General features: G+C 45.9%; 1 protein-coding gene across 1 annotated transcript in view; it reads left to right on the top strand.

The window, feature by feature from the left end:
• Window positions 1–20750, top strand: part of LOC119463381 (small subunit processome component 20 homolog) — an 83462-nt gene that overhangs the window by 21381 nt on the left and 41331 nt on the right. Inside the window, exons 20-41 of the mRNA XM_049655362.1 lie at window positions 243–468; window positions 1273–1527; window positions 1628–1718; window positions 2252–2337; window positions 2438–2566; window positions 2949–3115; window positions 3506–3584; window positions 3843–4038; window positions 6633–6710; window positions 6797–6879; window positions 7649–7899; window positions 10005–10149; window positions 10649–10739; window positions 10890–10963; window positions 11391–11514; window positions 12022–12180; window positions 13935–14093; window positions 14847–14987; window positions 16406–16686; window positions 18024–18223; window positions 18360–18484; window positions 20044–20183. Coding sequence (XP_049511319.1) covers window positions 243–468; window positions 1273–1527; window positions 1628–1718; window positions 2252–2337; window positions 2438–2566; window positions 2949–3115; window positions 3506–3584; window positions 3843–4038; window positions 6633–6710; window positions 6797–6879; window positions 7649–7899; window positions 10005–10149; window positions 10649–10739; window positions 10890–10963; window positions 11391–11514; window positions 12022–12180; window positions 13935–14093; window positions 14847–14987; window positions 16406–16686; window positions 18024–18223; window positions 18360–18484; window positions 20044–20183 — 3280 coding nt within the window. The remainder of the gene's footprint in view (window positions 1–242; window positions 469–1272; window positions 1528–1627; window positions 1719–2251; window positions 2338–2437; window positions 2567–2948; window positions 3116–3505; window positions 3585–3842; window positions 4039–6632; window positions 6711–6796; window positions 6880–7648; window positions 7900–10004; window positions 10150–10648; window positions 10740–10889; window positions 10964–11390; window positions 11515–12021; window positions 12181–13934; window positions 14094–14846; window positions 14988–16405; window positions 16687–18023; window positions 18224–18359; window positions 18485–20043; window positions 20184–20750) is intronic.

The following is a 20750-nucleotide window of genomic DNA, read 5'->3' as shown; positions in this document are numbered from 1 at the left end:
TGCTGCATAAACTAATGATGATGACATTGATGACCACTGTAGCATGTCTGCCTGTCGTGTAGCATGAACTGCTGTAAAGTTTCTACACTTCTGCTCATTGTGCCTTGCATCATTCTGCAGTTTACACATTCTTGTGGTGTTGGTTGCCTTCATTGCATACTACAAATTTATCACGTGCCATTTTCCTTTCGTGTAGCGAAAACTGGTGATCAGTTACCTTGAAATTGTTATTGCTCTTGCAGAAACTTCTGTCCCCGCGACATCCGAAGACCAGAGTGGCGTGGACAGTTTGGCCAACGCGGGACTTGCCGGCGTCTTTGACGAAGCACAGGAGGCGGCCACCAAGTTGGCCGACAAGCCGGACTACGTCAACCACCGCCACTTGCTCTGGAATGCGGCCGAACAGTTCGCCGGAGTTGCGGAGAGACGCAGCAGGGATGTCGTGACATTCTTTTACCGATTTCTGGAGTGAGTGATTTTGTGTCGCCCTTGCGTTTCGCAGCAGTTCGCTTATAAAATTTTGAGTCTGCTTACCAAAGTTGCTATGTCTGGTAACAGTACAATTAGCTTAGTAGGTGATTTGTTCAATATCATTGGTGGCATTCATAGACCAGGTTGTCCCCAGTGCTATCCCAGTGTTCTCTTGGCCCACTGCAAGCCAGCCCTAATAGAGCTGGCTGGCCTTTACAGTAGCCTTCTAGAGATCATGGAGGGAGCTCTCAAAGGTTCTGGGCACAGTGATGCATGCAATAAGTTTAATTTTAATTTCTGTTGATGACATCTGCCACCTTGAATCTACTTGGCTGTTGGTATCACTGTTTTCTCTTTTTGTTGTCATGCTGCAGTAGCAAATGTATTAGCATGGATGGCTGTTTTGATATTTATCAGATGCCCGTGAGGCCATGTGCTAATATCACTTGTAGACTGGATCCTGTTTAGATTGTAATACAGTTGGACCTTATTATAACGGAGTCATATCTGACACAAAAATACATTCGTTATATTTGGTATTCGTTATAAGCATATATTTGCTACACACTAATATTGACGAGAAATTTTTGTTTACTTCGTTATATCCATTAATTCATTATATCCGTGTTTGTTATATCGAGGTTTGACTGTATAGCCAGCTAAGTCTGGAGGCTTCTATGGGGCACCAATCTGCAGGCTACGTGTGGCAAATGTAGCAGTCTGAAAGATTATCAGCTTCGCTGTTCTGTTGCGGAATCTCTGAAATCTCACTGCCCAATCGTCCTTATGACTCTCTTTCAGAAAGGAGTTCTGGCCAAACATGCAAATGGCACCGCATCACGACATACGGAAACCAGAAGACACTCCTGTGTTGCCTGCTGACGGCGTGGAGAACAAACCAGAGAATCCTCAGGAGGCCAGCGTCATCATCGTAGGCGTAGACGAGCCGCAGGACGACGCAGAGGAGGACGAAAATGCAGACGACAGGGAGGAGGAGGACGTGCCGGTCGAGGAGGTTCAGCACATACCTTCGCGAGCAAGGCTGAAACTTGTCAGGTAACAGCCTCTATCTGTACCCTGTCACTTGCAATTTGAAATTTTTGAGCACCAAGTCAAATAAAGGAACTCTGTCCTTTCTCTGTTTTGCTGATTCCAGGAGCCTGTGTGACCACCTGAGGCTTTTGTCGAAGTTCTCCAACCCGCGAGCAGTTTCGAAGCATGAGCTCCTTTACGAGACGTACCTTGATGTGAGTCTTTCTATTCGAGCATTGCACTGGTGGTCTCGTTCAGCGTAATAAGTGCATTGGAGCTCCTAGCCAATCATAAGGCATCAGGAGGCAATTGTAAGTGTTGGGATCGTAAAGCAGAAGACATGTGGTGTTAACTTGTGTCATCTCATCCGACGTGTATTTGTGAACAATTGCATTCGATAAGTTTCAGACGAATTCAGACAGATTAAGTTCAAACGGTCAAAAGCTGGGCTAATTAGTCTTGACTGAGTCTTATTATTGTTCTAGCTAAAAAGACATGGTTGAGCAAGAGGAACAGGACAAAGACTAATGTGTGTCCTGTTCTTTTCTTCACTTGCCAGGCCCTTAACAGCCTGGCCTTAACAAGCTTGAAAGTGTTCATCAACCGCCATGCAGCAGTGTAGCTAAAGCATTTCATTTTGGGACATGATAGAAAGCCTAGTGGTTCTTTAATAAATCTAAGCAATACTGAAAGTTCAACGGTCATGAGCCTCAAGTGACTGGCTTTTCTGATATTCTTTTCTCAACAGCTGCTGACGTTTAGAGATCCAGAAGTCCAGAAACTTGCATTTGCCTGTATCGTCGGCTATGGCCAGAAGTTCCTGACCCCCTACAGGTGAGGATATTCTTTTGAGATTGTAGTATGGCTGAGGATTGCTGCATGGACGATTTCAAGGTTATTCAGAATTCTTTCTTTCCTCCTCGCCTTGGTACAGGGAGAACTTTGAAAGGCTTCTGGATGAGGCCAGCTTTCGTTCAGAAGTTGTTCTCTTCAATGTTGATGACGGTGGAGAAGGAGCAGTACGGGCGGAGCACCGAACAGACATCGTTCCAATCCTGATGAGGTAAGCGCTGACCTGTTAACATCAAAACCACGTTTTTGTTGTTTTGATGGGGTGAAATGCAATAACGCTTGTGTCCCATGCATTGGGGGCATGTTAAAGATCCCCTGACTTGTTGCATATTGTGTCAGATGCCTAATTGTAACATATGTCTCCTGCTTATGTTTCTGTCCTGGGCTCTTTGCTAAGCCACTGCGGCCTCACCTCACTCGTTTACCTTTGGTTTGTCCGTTTCAGTGACCTCGTTACTAAACGCATTGGCTATAGTTTTTTGAACAGCCTCCTTTAACGTTTTACTTTATTTTTGCTCTTCAAGGGTTCCTCTTGAATCTTGCAAAGGCACCTTTTGTACGGTTTCATCAACGTTGTTCGTGACTTTGTTTAGGGTGCTCTACGGCAAGATGCACACACGCTCTGGTTCGGCGACTGGAGGCAAGAGCAGCTTCAGCAATCGCCAGGGCACTGTGCTGCGGTTCCTGGCGAGTTGCCAAGAGTCTGAACTTGGTGCATTCATGGACCTCGAGCTGGCAACCTTGAAGCAGTACCTGTCGGGTAAGCCTTGCAGTGTGCGCCAACATCATTTCGTTGCATGCTGCCTTTCAATGTGCTTGCACGTCGGCAGCCATGATTGGCACGCCTTAGTGCGGCTTTGTCAGACCTTGTACCCAACATGCCCTGTAGGATTTCACTTAATGGTCTGTATTTGCGAAGCTGTTGTGAAGAGAGAAAACAAAGCGAGGAAGGGTAGGGAAGCTCAACGGGATGAGCGTCTGGTTTGCTACCCTACGCGGGTGCAAGGGGAAGAGGGAATGGAAAGAGGGAGAGAGGGAGCACCAAGCGGACCCTGCAACGTAGCAATGTGGCATGCAACCCAGCAACATTAGTAGGCTGTTGTGCGTGGTGGGCAGGCATGAACATAGAGGCATTTATTAATTTATGCAGATGGCATTATGGACACTGTGAACAACATACGGGACAACCTGGATCTTTCCAAAGTGGTGCCGATTCGTCGCCTTCATGGGTGAGATTGTTGAACCATCGTATTCTCAAAGCTGTGATACTCAGAGACTGCCTTATTTAGTCAATTGTGATGTGAATTTTTTCTTTTTTTTTGTACTGACTTACTCCTCCATTCCTCACAGTCTCCTTCCTGTGTGCCGCATTCACAGTACAGTCGATGTGCTCTTGCTATTGCCTAGGTGCACATAGGGGCCATATTGTTTAACTGTATCTTAGGTAGCTGAACTGCATTGTAAAGTGAAACGTATGCCCTGTGCAGCACATTAGGCACAGTAGAGAACATGCTGCGGCACCTGGGGGCTCTGACACCCGGCCTGCTGCCTACGCTGCTCAAGTTACTGGTCGCCGTGGCCACCTACGCTGGAGCTATCCTCTCGCAGAAGGACCGGGTGGTGCGTGCCGTCATCAGCAACACGCGAGTCCTGAGGTCACGGGTGATCGGCCTTGTTTCTCAGGTCGGTGGCACTCCAGTGCTCGTTTAACAAAGGTTTAGTCACTTTGTGGAGGAAAGGTGAATGCTGAGACTTCTTTTTTTTATTCCCACCTGGGAGTCAAAAGAGTGTAAAACGTGTTCTGTTGATACTGGGCGTAATTCAAATGCTTGGGAAACATTTGCAGATGACTGGAGCTTACTGCTGTTGAGCGATCGTCTCTTGTTTGAAACAATATTCACAGGGTGACCATTCACGTAGGTGGTGCTTCTCTGTGTTGCGCATAAGTCTTGGTCAGCCAAGTGGCTAGCATTTAAGTCGGACAACATGGATATCGTTTTTGACGCTGCTAGTGATGCCGTCGGTTGCTAGTATACTACGAAATGTTGTTACTGTTAAAAGCCATACGTGCTCACAGCAGTTGTTTGACATGAAACGCTCTCTGAACAATGGGACTTTGAAATTTGGTTTTATTGTGTTGCATCACATGATAGATCAACTGACTCACAGAACTTTGATAGATGACTTCGATTGTACAGCCAGTCATGAAGGCACCCCTCGTGTTCTCATGTCGTCTGCTTCAGTTCGTAGTCATGCAAAAGTCTCAGTGACACCATTCTCCAGTGTTCTGCGTTCAATGTTGCTTGGCAACTGGTAGTGTGCTCATGTACTGAACTGTAGCAGTTTCATGCCTGGATTGAATGAAGCAGAGATGACATGTGCATGTATGCATAAGTTCGTCAGCAGATTTGCATTGGTCGGCTGTCATTTATAATTTCAGCCGATTAGAAAGATAGTTTCATCTTTTTTTATTGTTCACGGTTCCTTGCAAGTGATGATTCTTGCACCCCTGAAGCCGCCCTTCATCAGACGAGGCTCCGGCCTGCCTGCATGATAAAGAGCTACGCATGTTACTGAGCAAATTGAAGCTGCCGGTGAATCTTGGTGTCCCGACTTTGAGCTCTAAGCGGGACGTTGTAAACACCAGCACACAGTGCACTCAGCTGCGGCATCCCTTCATGCATTTAGTGCCCAGTCCGCCGCGAGACTGGTCGGCAGGCTGGGTCCGTGGATGCCACAGCGACAGCTTGGAAACAAGCACTTGTTTACTACGGGCTCTTTGATGGAATCCTTTAGTAATCTGATGCAGGGTACTTGTGACAGAGAAACGAAAGGTCGTGGATGAACTTACAGCGTAGGGATACAGGAAGGTTGGCTAGTTGGATCCTGTTCGTGTTGAATACAAAGAGCATGAAAAACATGATAGGTTGCATGTAGACTCACCTTTCTAAGCATTGACTTTACCTTTGACTGAGCACATACGCTCAGTTGTACTTTGCACGAATGTGTTTGGTTTGTTTATTATTATTGTTTTGTTTCCTACATGGGTGTGAAAACTGTAAAGACTATTGGGCTTTGCTGCAGCGCCAAGTTGATCTATTGGGGCTGGGTACAATTAGATAACAGATATCCCGCAAGCCACTTCTTGAATTAATATTCAGCACTGGCCCTGTAATGTATAGTCAACAACCGATTGCTGGACGGCCGATTTTTCGGACACGCCCAATAATTTGGACGCTTCCGCGGCACCGCCATGTACCTCATAGAGTCTATGCATAAAAACCTCTGAAATTTCGGATGCAAAAAACCTTTCGCCGTCCGATTTTCCGGACTTTTTGCCATGACCGCATGACTGAAACGGCAGTAATCGAAGAGACCACCGCCGCCATTTTTATTATCTCGCCTCCTCGAACCTGTGCTGTCGTGCGCAGATCCGCTGGCAGCTGTAGCCACCACCTTGGCAACGCTAGGCCTAGCTACTTTGACATTTGCTACCAAGCTTCTTTCTGTTCCGTACCGGGTTTTCATTGAAACCATTTGCCGCTGTCAGCAATGAAGCTGACTCGGCCTTTGTAATCCTCGCCAATGTCTTGGAAACTCGGGAAGCATGGCGCGTTGCATTATGCCGGTTCCCGAAAGTTAGCTTCGCTTCAATGCAGCAGTGTTACGCACTGAAGCATGCGCGAAGTATTACAGTAAAGGATACCAAGAGAGGGAAGGGGCCATTGTCACGGGACATGGTATGTATTCCTTAATTATACATGTGTGCGCACACCCGCTGCCTCCTAGCTCAGTAAGAGCTAGACACGCCTAATAAGTGTACTGGCAGGCCTTCATAGGCTATTTCGGACGTGCCTGTGGCAATTTTAACCCTTGGGGACAGTAAAAGGCATGCATTCGTTTTTCCGGACTGCCCGGCTTTTCGGACGTTTTCGCGGCCCTAGGGAGTCCAAAAAATCGGACATTGACTGTAATGTATAAAACATTGTCTTATGATGTCTTCATTAAAAAAATTCAATTAAATTTGCAATAAACAAATAAATTGTGAGCGCTTGTCCTGTCATTGGTGTCTTCTTGTTTTTCATGCTCTTTGTATTCAGCATAAAGGCACAGTGATTTTGTTTAGAGTTGCAGAGAGATTAGCGTGGGGTGTTGCATCTAGGTTGAGAGCTTAGCTGCCAATAAATTGATATGCAAGAGTTTGGTCCTTCGAGTAAAAAGTAATTTTCCCTTGTCTACCTTTTTTTTCCGCCCCCTTCTTTTTACTGCCATTTCAGTTCTTTGAACGGTTTGACACGTACGAATTCACGTCAGCTGAGATAGACGCCATTTTCGAGTCGGCTGTGTGGCCTCAGGTGAGCGCTCTTTTGAGATTTGTTCTCAACTCTAAGCAGTGTGTCTCGGTGCTTTGACAATGTTGGTCTCCCCGTTTGTCCTGCAGCTGCCTCATTTGGCCGAGTTGGCCGGGAAGCAGAAGCCCAACCCTCTGCTTAAGTTCTTCCTCGCACTAAGCCGGAATCCCAGGTAAGGGTGTCATGTGACTCCGTGTAGAATATGTGCAAGCAAAATCTGACAGACGGGTGGCAGGGAAATGAGTTTAACTGAACAGCACAGTGGGCGAACAAGGGGATTCCTTGGCATCTTTATCGACAAAGATGGACTACATCGTACTATTCTAGAAAAAAGCGATAGTCCAAACTTGATCAGTTTCAAGAGCTTAGCCACAGCAGCTCCAATGTGGAAAGAAAATCAGGCAGAGCGCATATTTTTGGGAAGATTACCTGTGTTAAATAATGTGATTTGTAATTTGGGTATGGGAAATTCATTATTAGTAGATATTGTAATTATGTTTACATCATGTAATTATGGAACTGGTGACACATACCCAGAGGCCCAAGTTGTCGGCTTGGCAAGATAGCAGCCAGCACACCCTAGTAGACAACTTGCGCCAGATAGATAGACGGACGGAGTCTAAGAATGCTAATTGAATTAAAGGATACTTAGAAGCGTGGTCTTCAAAATTTTGTCTTCTAGTAAACAATTTCTTGCCACAAAGTTTTCCTGGCCATTCAATGAGCCGAGGAGGTGGCAGCCAGGCACCGGCTGGCCATAATCTCTCCGTTATATTTATTTTCACTTTAATAAAGTTGTTTTTCTCCCTCTTACCATAAAATTAACGACAATTGAGTTTTAAAAGAATATGGTAAAACCTTGCCTAACAAAGTCACATCCTGCCTGAAAATATCTTCGTCATATCTGATGAATTTTTTTTTGTGGTTGCTTGTATCGGCAGGTACTTTGTGCTGTTTGCCAAATACAAGGCTGACGACCTGAGCACGTCTCCGCTACCGTGTCTCGTCTCGCTCCTGGGCAACTCGGACATCTCACCATCCATCCTCAAGGTGCTCCTCATGATCATCGACAACATTCTCACGCTCCGTGAAGGTGACCATGATGACGTGGAAGATGGCAAGCGTGCGCCGCCACTGGTGGTGTCACACTGCTTTGACGTTGAGGCACGACGCTCTACTGCTGGATTTCCCGGTGAGTGATAGTAGCAGTAGTTGGGGTGGTGGTGGCAGCAGTGGTGTAGTACTAGTGGCAGTAGTACTACCAGCAGTGGAAGCAGTAGTAGTACCTGCACTGGCTGTAGTTGTAGGGCCAGTAATAGTACCAGCAACAGCAGTAGTAGTCGTACCAGCAGTAGTGGTGGTATCAGTAGTAGAAGTCGTAGTAGTAGTTGTACCAAGCATTGGCAACAGTAGTAGTAGTACTACAAGCAGTGGCAATAGTAGAAGTAGTAGTAGCAGTAGTAGTAGTTATAGTAGAAGTTGCACCAAGCATTGGCAACAGTAGTAGCAGTACTACAAGCAGTGGCAATAGTAGTCGCAGTAGTAGTAGTCGTAGTAGTAGTTGCACCAAGTATTGACAACAGTAGTAGCAGTACTACAAGCAGTACTGAATAGTAGTGGTAGAAGTAGTAGTAGTAGTAGTAGTAGTAGTAGTAGTAGTAGTAGTAGTGGCGGTGGTGGTGGTACCAGCAGCAGATGTGCAATGAAGAAACGGTTTTGTTAGTACTACACTTTTCACGAGAAAGGAGTTTTGGTTCCAAATTTTGGGTACCCCGTACGTGAAATAATGAACCCCCAATTTGCAAAGTGCACTGCAACAGAAATGGCTTGTCAGCTATGTACAGATCTTGCCAAAGTAACATCTTATGTTTGGTTTGGTTGCATGCAAGGAGGTTCTAAAAAATTTCTGGAGTGGCAGCGCTCGCTACTGTTTACCAGCAGGGGTGAAGTCAGTGCTTGCCCTGACTTCACCTCTGAAAGAGTACCGCGCAGACTGCAGTCGGCGCACACCTTAAGTGCTTTTGTTTTTCGAATGTAAACACTAGGGTAATTGGAAAATAAAAGGTCGTTGTTTCTACCTAAAATATTACATTTGGTTGAGTATCGATATCAAGAACTCTTAAAAAATGTCCCACGGCATTCAGGTTTCCTCCTAAAACCAGTGAAACAACAATATGTGTTCAATAGGATCTGTGCAGCGAAATTTGCCATTAGCCGTGCAGCATTTAGTAATTAAGGAGGCAAAAAGGTGTTTCCTATATTTCACTAATCCCTGATGTCTTTTCGTGCCCTGAGTAAGATGGTGGCAGCCTGGTTTCACTTTCGAAGTAGCATTGCTGCTCCTGAATTTTTTTTAAAACCTTCTTCGTTGCATGGATGTAATAGACTTCCATGGCAAGTTATGATTCTTTGGGACGATACATAAGCATCCCGTGCAAGCCAGCAACAAGCTAATTTCACTGTGACATTAAAAATCTTGTACAATGCGGAAGTGTTGTGCTCTTCTTAGAGTAGGATTTTAAAGTAATACAGAATATGCTCGCATGAAAAAGTGTGCTTGGCATTGTAAATTTTGGGTAAGCAAATCTCCAAAGATTTGAGCAGGTTCAAATATAAACTAGTGGTTTGAAAAATTGGTTGGAAAGTGTATTTGTATTATTGCGAGATCAGTGAAAAAATTATACAATTATTGATGTTAATACTAAGCAGTCATAGTCAAGTGCTAAGTATGGTGCAATTAACAAAGGTATGCAAAGTCCTGGCACAATGAGTCGTTTTTTGTTCGAAGCCACAGTAAAGAGAAAGAGAGAAAAACTTGGATGAGAGCTGGAGATATTAGCCTAGTGAAATGCCCGACATGCTAGTCGAGGTGATTAGAGTGAAATAGAAGGGAAGGAAAAAATGCAGTAAAAGGAAAGACCGAAATAATTGGCAAATTGAAAGAACTTCAAAGACACTCACTTGTTGAGGAAAGACAATGAAAAAAAAAAAAAAAAAGATGAACTCTGCTATATGCAAATAGGTGGAATCCTACTAGACTTGATTAAGGCTTGTGCCTTTCAGTGCTTTTGTCTCACTTAAAGCAGAATTACATTAAGTAAAATTTTCTCCCGGGCTCCCAGAACATTTCGCAGTTCAAGGCAGGCATCTCGACATAAAGGTTCAGCTCCCTTCTTTAAGCTGCATTTAACAGCTCTGTTATGGTACTGCGTATTTCATAACGTTGCCTTGAATAAATAATAAAATGTTTTTTTTTTTTTTAATTTGTGATGTTCTTTCTTTCTTTTTTTGCTGCAGAAAAATCTGATGGCGAGGATCACTATGGGGCACTGTTGATGTTGCCATACGTTCCCCACATACTGCACAAGCTGAAATCCATTGTGGAAAGTGCTGTGCGGACCCAGAAGCCCCTGTCACCTGTTGAGCTGAACATCTTGCTGAGGCAAGTGCTGTCACCTTGGCTGTCTTGGATCAGCACAGTTTTACTTGCTCAGTTGCCAGAACTCATTTACATATGTAGTTGCCATTTCCAAGCTGGCATAAAATCTCTGTATTCTTCTTTTTTTTGGGGGGGGGGGGGGGCTAGTCTCAACTACGCCTCATTGTATTGGCACAAGAATAACTCCCATTCTCAGGACTGCAAACTTCATTAATATATGGCACTGACAGACTGCTGATAGTCCTACACTGAAGTTGTACTATTTCTTAAACTGATTGTGATTGTGAGTTGCAAGAATTGTCAACTGCTTCAACAATAAATGTGTTCATATGCCAGTTCCAAAGCAGTTTTCGCATGCAGCCATTTGTGTTGTGTTTCTCATTATCACCAATTTACCTTTGATGAAAACGTCTGAAAAATGTATGAAGTCTGCCGTGTCGAGCAGCTATGAGCACAAGTTGTCAACCTGTACTGATCAAGGAGTGTTTTTTGCTTCTTTCAGGATAAGTGGACTGCTGACAAACTCGCAACAGTGTGCCGAGTTGGCAAAGCTTTTCGTCGTCGGATTTAAGAAGCTTCGAAGCCAAGCTCAGGTATGTGAAGCAAGAAATTGTATTTTCGCTTTCTCTGCTGTCATGCAGCCATGCATCTGTGTCAAGATACACGGAAGTCACAGTCATGGTCTTCATAGTCGTAGCCATAGAGTTTGTCAGTGAGTCGTCTTTGCTCTTTTTTTTTTTCAGGATTCCGACCAGCAGAAACTGGCGACCGTCCTCAACTTGGCTAAGGTTGCAGACAATCCGGACCAACTGTTGGGGTATGCTTGCAAATCTTCACATTCGCAATAGGACTATTGCGAATGTCCATCTCTGGTGGCCACATATTGACGGGGACAGAATGTAAAAATACTTTTGCACTTAGAATTACGCGCACATTGAAGATCCCTAGGTGATCAAAATTAATCCGAAGTCCTCCACTGCGGTGTCTGTCATAGCTCCAGCGTTGCTTTGGGACGCTAAACCCAACGAATGAATGAATAAATGAATGAATGAAGGAATGAATGAATGAATCACCTTATCAATAAACGAATCAGTCAGATAGAGATGAATGAACAGAATTGCAACAGTAGAGCTGCAGTGATGAAGTTGTAACAATTTCTTTAGGAACATTGCCTGCGGCTAGTGCCCTGATTACTTTTGCTGGCATATTGGGTGCAGTCAAGTCAACTTTTGTTTCTTTTCCAGGTACACCGCCACTCTCTTCTCGAGTCTCGCCAATAACCAGTCGAGGCGTCTCTTGTGCGACATCTATGGTGTCGTGGCCGAACGGGTCCCGCGTTTCGCCGAACTGGCATCGTTTATCGCCAAGGTTAGTGGGCAGCTCGCCTAGCAGCCAATTCGCAGAATGAAGAAGCCCTCTTGAAGCATCGTAAAAAATACTTTCCATATCTATGTGTCTATGTGCATTGTCATTGTATCATTCACGACAGCATGAAATTGGGCTGTTTGATTTATATATAGCATGGAAAACAGTGCAGATGACAGGATAGGTAAGAAAGGCAATGCATATATGCCATCCTTCATTTCCTGTTGTCTGCACAGTCCAATTTCCTATACTTGTGCAGTTTACTTCTTTAACAGCCGAGGCTCTGTTACAAAGCAGGCTTGTTTCCTGCACTGAATTATAGGTTCTTCTTGACCACAACTTCTCTTTAATCTGCCTAGTTGACAGGGCTTGTCTTATCATGTCGCTCATGACTAGAATTGCACAAATACAGCACCCCTGCCCTTTGCCACTCTGATCCTGCATTGTTAACTTTTCTTAGTCCTTCATCTTGCTTTTTTCTCTTTACTTTCTTAAAAACCTTTTTTTCAGGTGAACTCCTGGAATCCAAGGTTTGCAGAGGAACCAAATTACCAGACGAGGCTGGAGGGATTCAAGATGGCGGCGCCCTTGGTGCTGGGACAGAAAGAGGAGCCAGACGTCCGCATCGTGCTGGCCGTTATCTACAACTGCACATACACCATTCGAGCTGTGAGAGCAATTCGGTGACTGCAGTTACAGCATGGCACTGCGTATTTTATCATAATCATCATCATCACCAGCCTCCATTTATGAAGTTCACTGCAGGACAGACATTTCCATGAAGGCAGAATGCAAACAAACTAGGCCAGAACTCTCGAAGTATGCGATAGATCATGATTGTGATCATGGCTGATACTGATCATGATACTAAGTGCAGTCAACTCATTCTTTTTTTCCAGGGTATCATGGAACTTTGTATCCCCGGGAAACAATGACTATTATTTAAACAATGACTAATAGCTTGATGTTTCTGATTGTGCACAGGGGACCCATACACGCACCAAAATGTCAAGTTTTAGCAATTTTATTATTTTTAGATTTTGGCCAAGTTTTTGTTTTATTTCATTGTGTTTCTCCCTTGCCAGATGGTTTTCCATGAAACTGTTGGTTAGGTATAGGTTATTGTATAAGACTATTGACACAGTATTTTCTTTCTTTTTTTTTCTTTCTCTTTTCTCGATCTCGAAACCCCAGAAGAAAGTACTGGTAGATCTTGGAACACCCTAAACAACTTGCTATAAATAGGCTTTTCACGAACCAGTTTTGTTTTTCAGTTCGCTCGGTTGTTATTAATGGTGCCGGTGCTAAATCAGGCTGCCCAATAAGTGGCAGCATAGCAGACCGCGCACGATGTCATGAATGTGTCATGATTTCATGAATGTACACCTCCTCGGAAACAAATTTGGAAGTGCTCTGTCGAAGAGCTGTATAGTAAAACCTGATTATACGATTTCCTCTGGACCATGCGAAAACATCTTATGATTTGACCAACAAAAGTTGTGTCTAGAATACACAGTTTCACGCGAGAGAGTTGTAAGGAGCTTTAATTTAAGCTATAGGCTAATACTGTGCAGGACTCGGAAACCAAAACTGCTACTAAAGTAAATGCAAGACAAATACTGCATTGTCAGGTGCCAATCGCGCTTTATTGGAGAGATTTAGCGCGCCGTGTACTGCGATCCACACCTGCCATCATGCTAAAACGTTTTTTCATTTACAGACAATTTCTTATAGACTTCCTTTGAACCATGCAGCAAGAGCTGTGTTTTAAGCGCAGCAACGTCCGCAAGGAGGTCACCTATGGCATCGTTGCCTTCACAGACGAATCTCCGAATGTTGTTGATGATATGTAGCACATGCTTGAATGCTTGAAGCACGGTGGCACCTGTGGTGTCCATGGTGGCAGCCGGTAGTGTCGGCACGATATGGCGACCTACGTGTAACCGGAAACTCAACAACAGTCGCATAAGTCTTGTGTGCTCATGTGTAAACAAAGCTCCGGACTGCGTGCGTGAATGCGTACATTCTCAGTTGGGCTGGCAGTTTTGCGTTGGTCATATTAGATGGGACGTGCGTAATGTCACATCGTATAATCGAGGTTCTTAGTGCATTGTCACTATGGGGAGTTCGCTGGTACTGCACTAATCCGTCGTTAAAACCTGGGATGTCACAAAATCGGGGGACATATAGCCGGGGTTCCATTATTAGTAAGTTACTTAGAGTGCTTTAAGGCTTTTCAGTATTCTTTCTACGCTTTTCAGCTGAGAAAGAATGCGCTGTCACTACTTCTTTTACCAGGTGCTCTGAATCAATCCTCTGCTATGGTTTCTTTCATAGTGCCGGTGTTGCTTCGAGGCATTACGCTGAGTGAATCAATTCTGTGTGGGCAAATGCGGTAAATGTTTCTCTGCTGTGGGACGCAGGTGGATGACCTTGCCCTCAGGGACGCCGCGTCCCATGCCCTGGCTCAGATGGGCCCGGTGTTCCAGGCCTGGCTGAAGGAGGACAGGGCATCCTATGAGAAGTGTGTCACCGAGGCTCTGATGGGCGAAATTCGTCAGGGGCTGCGTGGCAAGTCAGAGGTAAGGTCTCAAGTGAGATACTGTTGCCACAAACATTTGCTGCGTTTGCATGTTCATTGAATAGCTTTTTGGGAAGGTCCAACCTTACACAAACAGTAGAGAGTACAGGGCAGAACGAGGTGGATGACATACTTCTAGCGTGTCTCTGAACCGTGGTGTCCTGCCACACCGTAGAAAGATAATCGGATCCCCCTCTCGTTTGATTGCTTATCACGCCAGCGACTATTTTTTGTGGACTGGCAACTGATGAGGGCATGCATAGGGAGTGTGTAAAATACGGTGTGGATGACGTACTGCGACTGTGACATTCACCTTGATTTGAAGTGTCTCCTGTGCCATTCATGAAGTCTTTAGCCTAAGCCGCTTTTCGTTACAGCTGCCATCTCAGCCATTTGCCAGCTTTCCTATTTCTGTCTGAGCTGCATCTTCGCTTGCACATGGAAAGCTGGCAGGTGACAGAAACTGTGGCTGTAGATGTGCAGATGTAGCGGTATGCTAAAGCTCTCTGATGTTTTAGTGTTTTAGCAATGACTGGGCTAAAGTTGGCTTTTCAAAACGCTCTATTGCACAGAATTGGGGAGTAAAGCTTAGTCATTCACTGTTTGCAAATAGATCAGCAGACATGGGCACAGGTCTGAGCATTTTTTTTTTTCTGGAGCAAATCCATTCAATTCCGCCTGTTGAGGTGCACTGGTTGTTGGGCCTGCCGCCAAATAGTACAACCGAGATTCCTTTTTTTTTTTGTCCCGACAGCACAGCCGCGTGGAATTCGTGCGCGTGCTGTCGCAACTGTTGCAACACTGTAGCGAGCACCCGTCCCTGACCGGACTTAGCCAGCTGTGCTGCAGGCAGGACGTGGAGCTTGACTTCTGGGAGAACCTCTGTCACATACAGGTATGGCGCATGTCTTTGATGTCCGATTCGACTGAGAGAACATTGGCACGAGAATGCAACCAAACACTGAACTGAGAAGAAGCGAACAAGGCAGACAAGGCTCTGTGTTCTTGTGCTTTCCCTTTTGATCCCTGTCTTCTTGTGCTGATGCCTTGTCGCCTCGAGCCACCATCGTGCCTGACTCTCAGTAATCACATAACTCCTTTAGCTGGTTTTGAAGGTTGAGAGAGAATAATATATTTAAACGATGGCTTGAGGCCTATTTGAGAAATTGTCACTGCGTTTTCAGCTAACCCTTTCCATGCTATGTAGATAAGGTGCAGCAGGTGCCAAAACAATCGGTTTTCCAAAATCAACTTTTTTTTCGCGATCTGATCTTTGAGCTTTACTCCCGGGAAAGCTCAAAGGCGGTGTCCTGAACTTGTTGCCACACTTGCCGTTGCGGGTCTCATTCTAAATAGAGGCAGCCACTTTTAGGTGTGGGCTATACTATTTCTAGAAAAGCTGGTGCGTAGAGATTTCGATGCTCGCCAACAGAATGCAGATGCTTGCAATAAAGACTAGGTACCTGCTGATGTGGATCAGTCACTATGGGGCCGAGCACAAGTCTGCGGGTTCTATTCCTGGCCCCATGTGTGGAATTCAAGAACTCTTGCAGAAGTAGCAAATAAACAGTGGAATGACGAACCCATCGCCTCGTCGACAGTGGTGTAGTGTGCATTGGCTCGGAATGTAAATGCTTTCGCCATCTTGGTTGTGTGGAAGCAGTAGTTTTCTTTACTTTGACAGTCCCAGGTTCTTTTGTTTCGGCAATAGCTGGCACCAGTTGATATCGCAGTGAGACAGATTTGTCAACCGTGCTAAGTTTGTCTGACAAATTAGCTTCGCCTGACAATTTAGCCTCGCAGTCATCTGAAAAATGGGTTGACACAGGAACTTCGCACCACTGACTTGCGTTGCCCTGCAAGTGATGATTATCGCACCCCTGAAGCCGCCCATCGTCGGACGAGGCTTTTGCCTGTCTGCACGATAAAGAGCCACATAGTACTGAGCGAATTTTGAGAGCTGTCGGTGAATCTTGATGCCCTCGCATTTGAGCTGAACGCAGGGCGTTGTAAACACCGGCACACACCTGCACTTGGCTGTGGCGTCTTTTTGTGCACTTGATGCCCGACCTGCGTCGAGACCAGTTGGCAGGCCGGGCCCAGAAACGCCGCAGCGACAGCTTGGAAACGAGCACTTGTAACCTACGGGCTCTTTGATGGCATTCTTTAGTAATCTGATGCAGGGTACTCGCGAAAGAAGTGGAGTCATTTGCGACTCCCGCCAATTTCTCTCAGAATCTTGTCGCGCGAACTTGCGCATTGTTCTTCTGTGGTGACGCTGGGCGTGTCGGTTGCTTGTTCCTTCTGCTCCAGCTTCACCGACGTGCAAGAGCCCTGAACCGGCTCGCAGTTGCCTTGAGGGCGGGCGAGCTGACCTCGCTGACGCCGCCAGCCATCTCTGGCGTGCTGCTTCCGCTGAGCTCGTGCTACCTGTTCAACAGCACGTACACCAAGCAGACGGCCCTGGTGGATGCAGCCATCGAGGCGGTGAGCTCGCTCTGCTCGCGGCTGCCGTGGCGTCACTACGAGGCGAACCTGTCGCGCTACATCCAGTTGCTGCAGCGGGACACGGAGTACCACAAGATGGCCATAAGGTCAGCGTACAGCAGACTGTCTGATAGTCAAAGGGGCCCTGCAGCAACTGCAGTTGCGGCGGGCCAGATACGAAAAATATACTTTGAACTCCGTGACTTCACAGTGACATAACGGCACTAGGGTTCCTGCTTGAAAAAAAAAAAAAAAAAAAAAAAACATGACACTGAACTTTGATTTTAACTTTCTCTTCCACTAATCTGTCTATTGCTGGGAAAGTAATGAAAATAGAGTTTTGAAAGAATACGTTATGTGTCTAAACTGACTTTGGGGGTGCCTTTAAGCACGCAATAAAATGTGTTTGCATCTTGTCTGAAAATTCTTTCCACCAAAATGTTTTATAGTGCACTGTGTATGAAAAGAGTTTTAAAGCGCAACCGTGACGAAATTTTGGAGCGCATAAAAAGCCTCATTTATGATAGTGCAGCGACAGAGTTCTCTCCGTGAAAAATTTTTAATGTTGGAAATACAAGTGAATGTGTCACAATAAGCTTACAAAAATCTGTATTCTTGATACAGAAAGCTGAAGAAATGCATCGTTCTACCATTTGCTGGAAATTATGCAGAATCTCGAACGTCAAGAACCAGTGCCCGTTTGGGCGCTCATGTGTCGAAGGCGCTACAGCAAGAGCAGCATGTGTACATTATGATGGGTGAAATTTCTGGTGACATGTTTCCAAATGCTGAAAGCGTAAAAACGGATACGACAAGTGCACTTAATGTGCTCGTAATGCACTCTTATTGCTTTGATGAAAGCGAGGAATAAATGTATCAAATCTGAAGTGCATAGTTCACTGATGGTCTATTAAGTATAAAAATCTAGTGGCGAGCACAGGTTTGTGTGACGTGCCCAAGACGAGCGATGTTGCAGGTTAGTGTTGTCTATTTAGAAATACTGCAGCCAAGCTGTGAATTTGCAGCTTTGCTGAATGATGTCAAGCTTGCGGAGCATGATGCTTACTGGACTAGCCTCGTACACGTGCAAATCTAGAAGGCGTGGACTGCATAAACCATCAGTCCTGACTCATTACCTCTGTGTGTTGGCCATGTTGGTATGCAAGCTTGAATATCATTTCAGTGCCAGCAGACAAGGACAAATGGGGAACGTTGACACCGCAATGTGCTATTGGTGTCCTTGTCTGCCGGCGTGAAAATGTCGTCACCTCTACATTTTCGGATAAGGCCAATTCTACTGACTCGGATGGCAGTAGCACTGATGGACCCAGGCTACAGGTTGCAGTGCTACTGCCTCAAACACATAAAGCTGCATTTTCACAACCTACTCTTTTGTGGGCTTGCATTGTCTTTGTTTCCAAGTATGTTTTTGTTCCAATAACAGGTTAGTGGTGGCCATCCTAGACGCATTCCACTTTGACCTTAGCAAGTCCAAGGGAATCCGACAGAAGCCTGGAGCAGCCAAGCCAGCTCGGGATGCAGTGCAAGCTGAGGGTGCGACTGCTCAAGGAGAGGTTGAAGAGATGGAGGTGGACACCGAACAGACTGAAAACGTTGACGAAAATGAAGTCCCCCAGGTGAATGGTGCGTGGAAATCAAACATTTTTTTGCCGTTGTGGCTTTGTAGGAACAGAAGCCAACAGCGCTGTCTTCACTTGTGGTGAAGCCTTCAACTTCGTGTACAAGAGCTCGACATTCTTTTTTTTTTTGTGCTGTGCAGGGGAGGTGGAAGAGACGTCGGTTGACAACAAGGACAAGGCCCTCAACGAAGATGCAGCCACGGCCATTCACACAGCCATAGCCACTCGGCTCTTGCCAAGACTTCACAAAGTCCTGAACCAAAAGGTATGCCCCAGCTAGTTTTATTACAAAGCCAGCAGTTGCTGAACACTCATAATTTTCAGATACCCCTGGCAGCTTTTAGGAAGTGTAAATAAAACCCTGTACCCTTGCCTTTGCACCGCCTACCTTTGTGCGCTGTTAAAGAGATGCATGGCTCCTACAACGGTGGAACTGGCTGCTACATTTGCTACAAACTGCTACAAAGGGCAAACCCTGTGACGTGCTGCCACAAACTCATTTTGGCAGTAATTGCACCATGTCTGCTCCGAGGACTCCTGCTGGAGATGCGGTGGCAGCGATAGTGAAAAACAAAAACCAGAGCTGGCACTTCCGCTGCTTTGTAACCTACGTGTGGTGGTACACATCAATATTTCCACATAATAATCTGCCTCTACGGGGTCAGTTGTATAACGATCAAGTGAGGGGCATTTCTGACCGTGCTTTCAAAAGAAAGTGAGTTTCACACCATTCCTTCTCGTCCTCTGTTCCTGCTCTAATCCAACAAATGATACTTATACAGTAAAAGCTCGTTAATTCGAATTATGCGGGGATGCTACATAAATTTGAATTATACAAAATTTGAACTAATCAAAGTCTGAGAAAAAATAGCTCGGTTAAGGTGCGTATATAGTCCGACGTACATGCTACGTCACGTTGGCGAGACCAACAACGTCTATAGTTCGACGCACTGGCGCAGCCAACGTAACCGGATGCGGCCAGCGCGGTCCAACGTGCCCAACATCGAGATTACTCTTGCTTCATCCGCGCGTTTGCACCGACTGCGCTGACTCACAATGCATTGCGCGAAGAAAAAATGGTGTCCACGCCACTTCGCCGCCGGTCGCAGACAGCCGTTCAAAGTGGCACGTGGGTTGGGCATCGTTCTGCTCATGCTTCAACGAGAACACCCGACGGCAGCGCAATCGGCGTAGCGTCACTGGCCACAAGCGACGCTTGCCTGTGCATCGCTTGTGGCCAGTCACGCTACGCCGCTTGCGCTGTGCCAGCCGAAATGCGCGCGCAGTCGATTGCTCTCTTCGGAGCATGCGCAGAACGATCCCCAACCAGCGCGGCGGTTTGAATGGCTGTCTGCGACCGTCGGCAAAGTGGCGCAGGCTGCCGCAAAGCTGCGCGGCCCACGTGGCGACACCAGCATGGCCAACGTGCTCCTGTGCACTAGCACTCTCCCCATCCATGATGGCGCGTAGCTTGAATTATCGGTGGCAGTGTGGATTTCAGTGTGAATTAGTAGGATGCGTTACATATTGCTTTCAACACATTGTTGGACGGACCGCGTCAGCTACTTCAAATTATCCTAAAATTTCAAATTAATGAGTTATGAATTAACGAGCTTTTACTGTATTCAGTGTTGGCCAAAGACATTAAGCCAGAAACTCCCTACTCAAAACTAAAACTAGAGGTAATTTTTTTTTTCTTTAGTGTTGTTTGTAGGAAACACTCGTCCATAAAGGGTTACGAATACTTCCACATTTGCACGCTAACCACGGAAAGTGCAAAAAAAAGTCCACTGCACGGCTAAATGCTCCAAAACTGCATTTCAGGCCCGGGCGGATGATGAGCACAAGGCTGCCAAGATCCGCCTCCCCGAGGAACACGAGATTCTGCGAATCCCGATAGCTGTGGCCATGGTCAAGCTTCTCCAAGCGCTGCCCGACGGCATGCTGCAAAGGCACCTGCCAGGGTAAGTCATTGCCCTTTTTAACGACCGTTCGCGCGGTCATCGATTGGCGATTTTAGCGCACCGTCCCTTTTGTGACGGTACGTGGGATTTGTGACCGTACCTGTAATTTGTTGCTGTACCTGAGGCTTGTGTTTTGTAACTGTCTCTCATGAATTTAGCACAGGATTAGAGATCAGCCCCCATTTGTGCCTTTATATGATCGTTCAGTTATGAATTCATGGTTTAGCAAGTTATTGTGGCTTTGGCGCAAGTTTAAGGGGGGACGCGGCTTTCGCATCGCGATATTTGGCGAAAAACCGATTTATTGAAAATCACATTTTCAGTTTGTATGACTTCTTTTCTATTTTATTTCTCGTCACGGAAAATCGCGCGGAAATGATGTAAAAAATGTTTATCGAAGCTAAGGTGGCGAGGAGTTTCTCGAAAATAGCGAAAAAACGGCATTTTTCAAGCCGCGATATCTCCGCAAGCGTAACCTAGCGCCGCCATCTTGGTCTCTATGGATAGCGCGATTCTCCGTCTTCAAATCTGGCGCCTCGGCCAGCTGCACCAGGCAAGAGCAAGCGC

The sequence above is a fragment of the Dermacentor silvarum genome, chromosome 9 (genome assembly GCF_013339745.2).
Source record: "Dermacentor silvarum isolate Dsil-2018 chromosome 9, BIME_Dsil_1.4, whole genome shotgun sequence".
NCBI classification, from domain to species: Eukaryota; Metazoa; Arthropoda; class Arachnida; order Ixodida; family Ixodidae; genus Dermacentor; species Dermacentor silvarum.
Note: the sequence above shows the minus strand (reverse complement) of the source record. Positions and strands in the feature narration are given on the sequence as shown.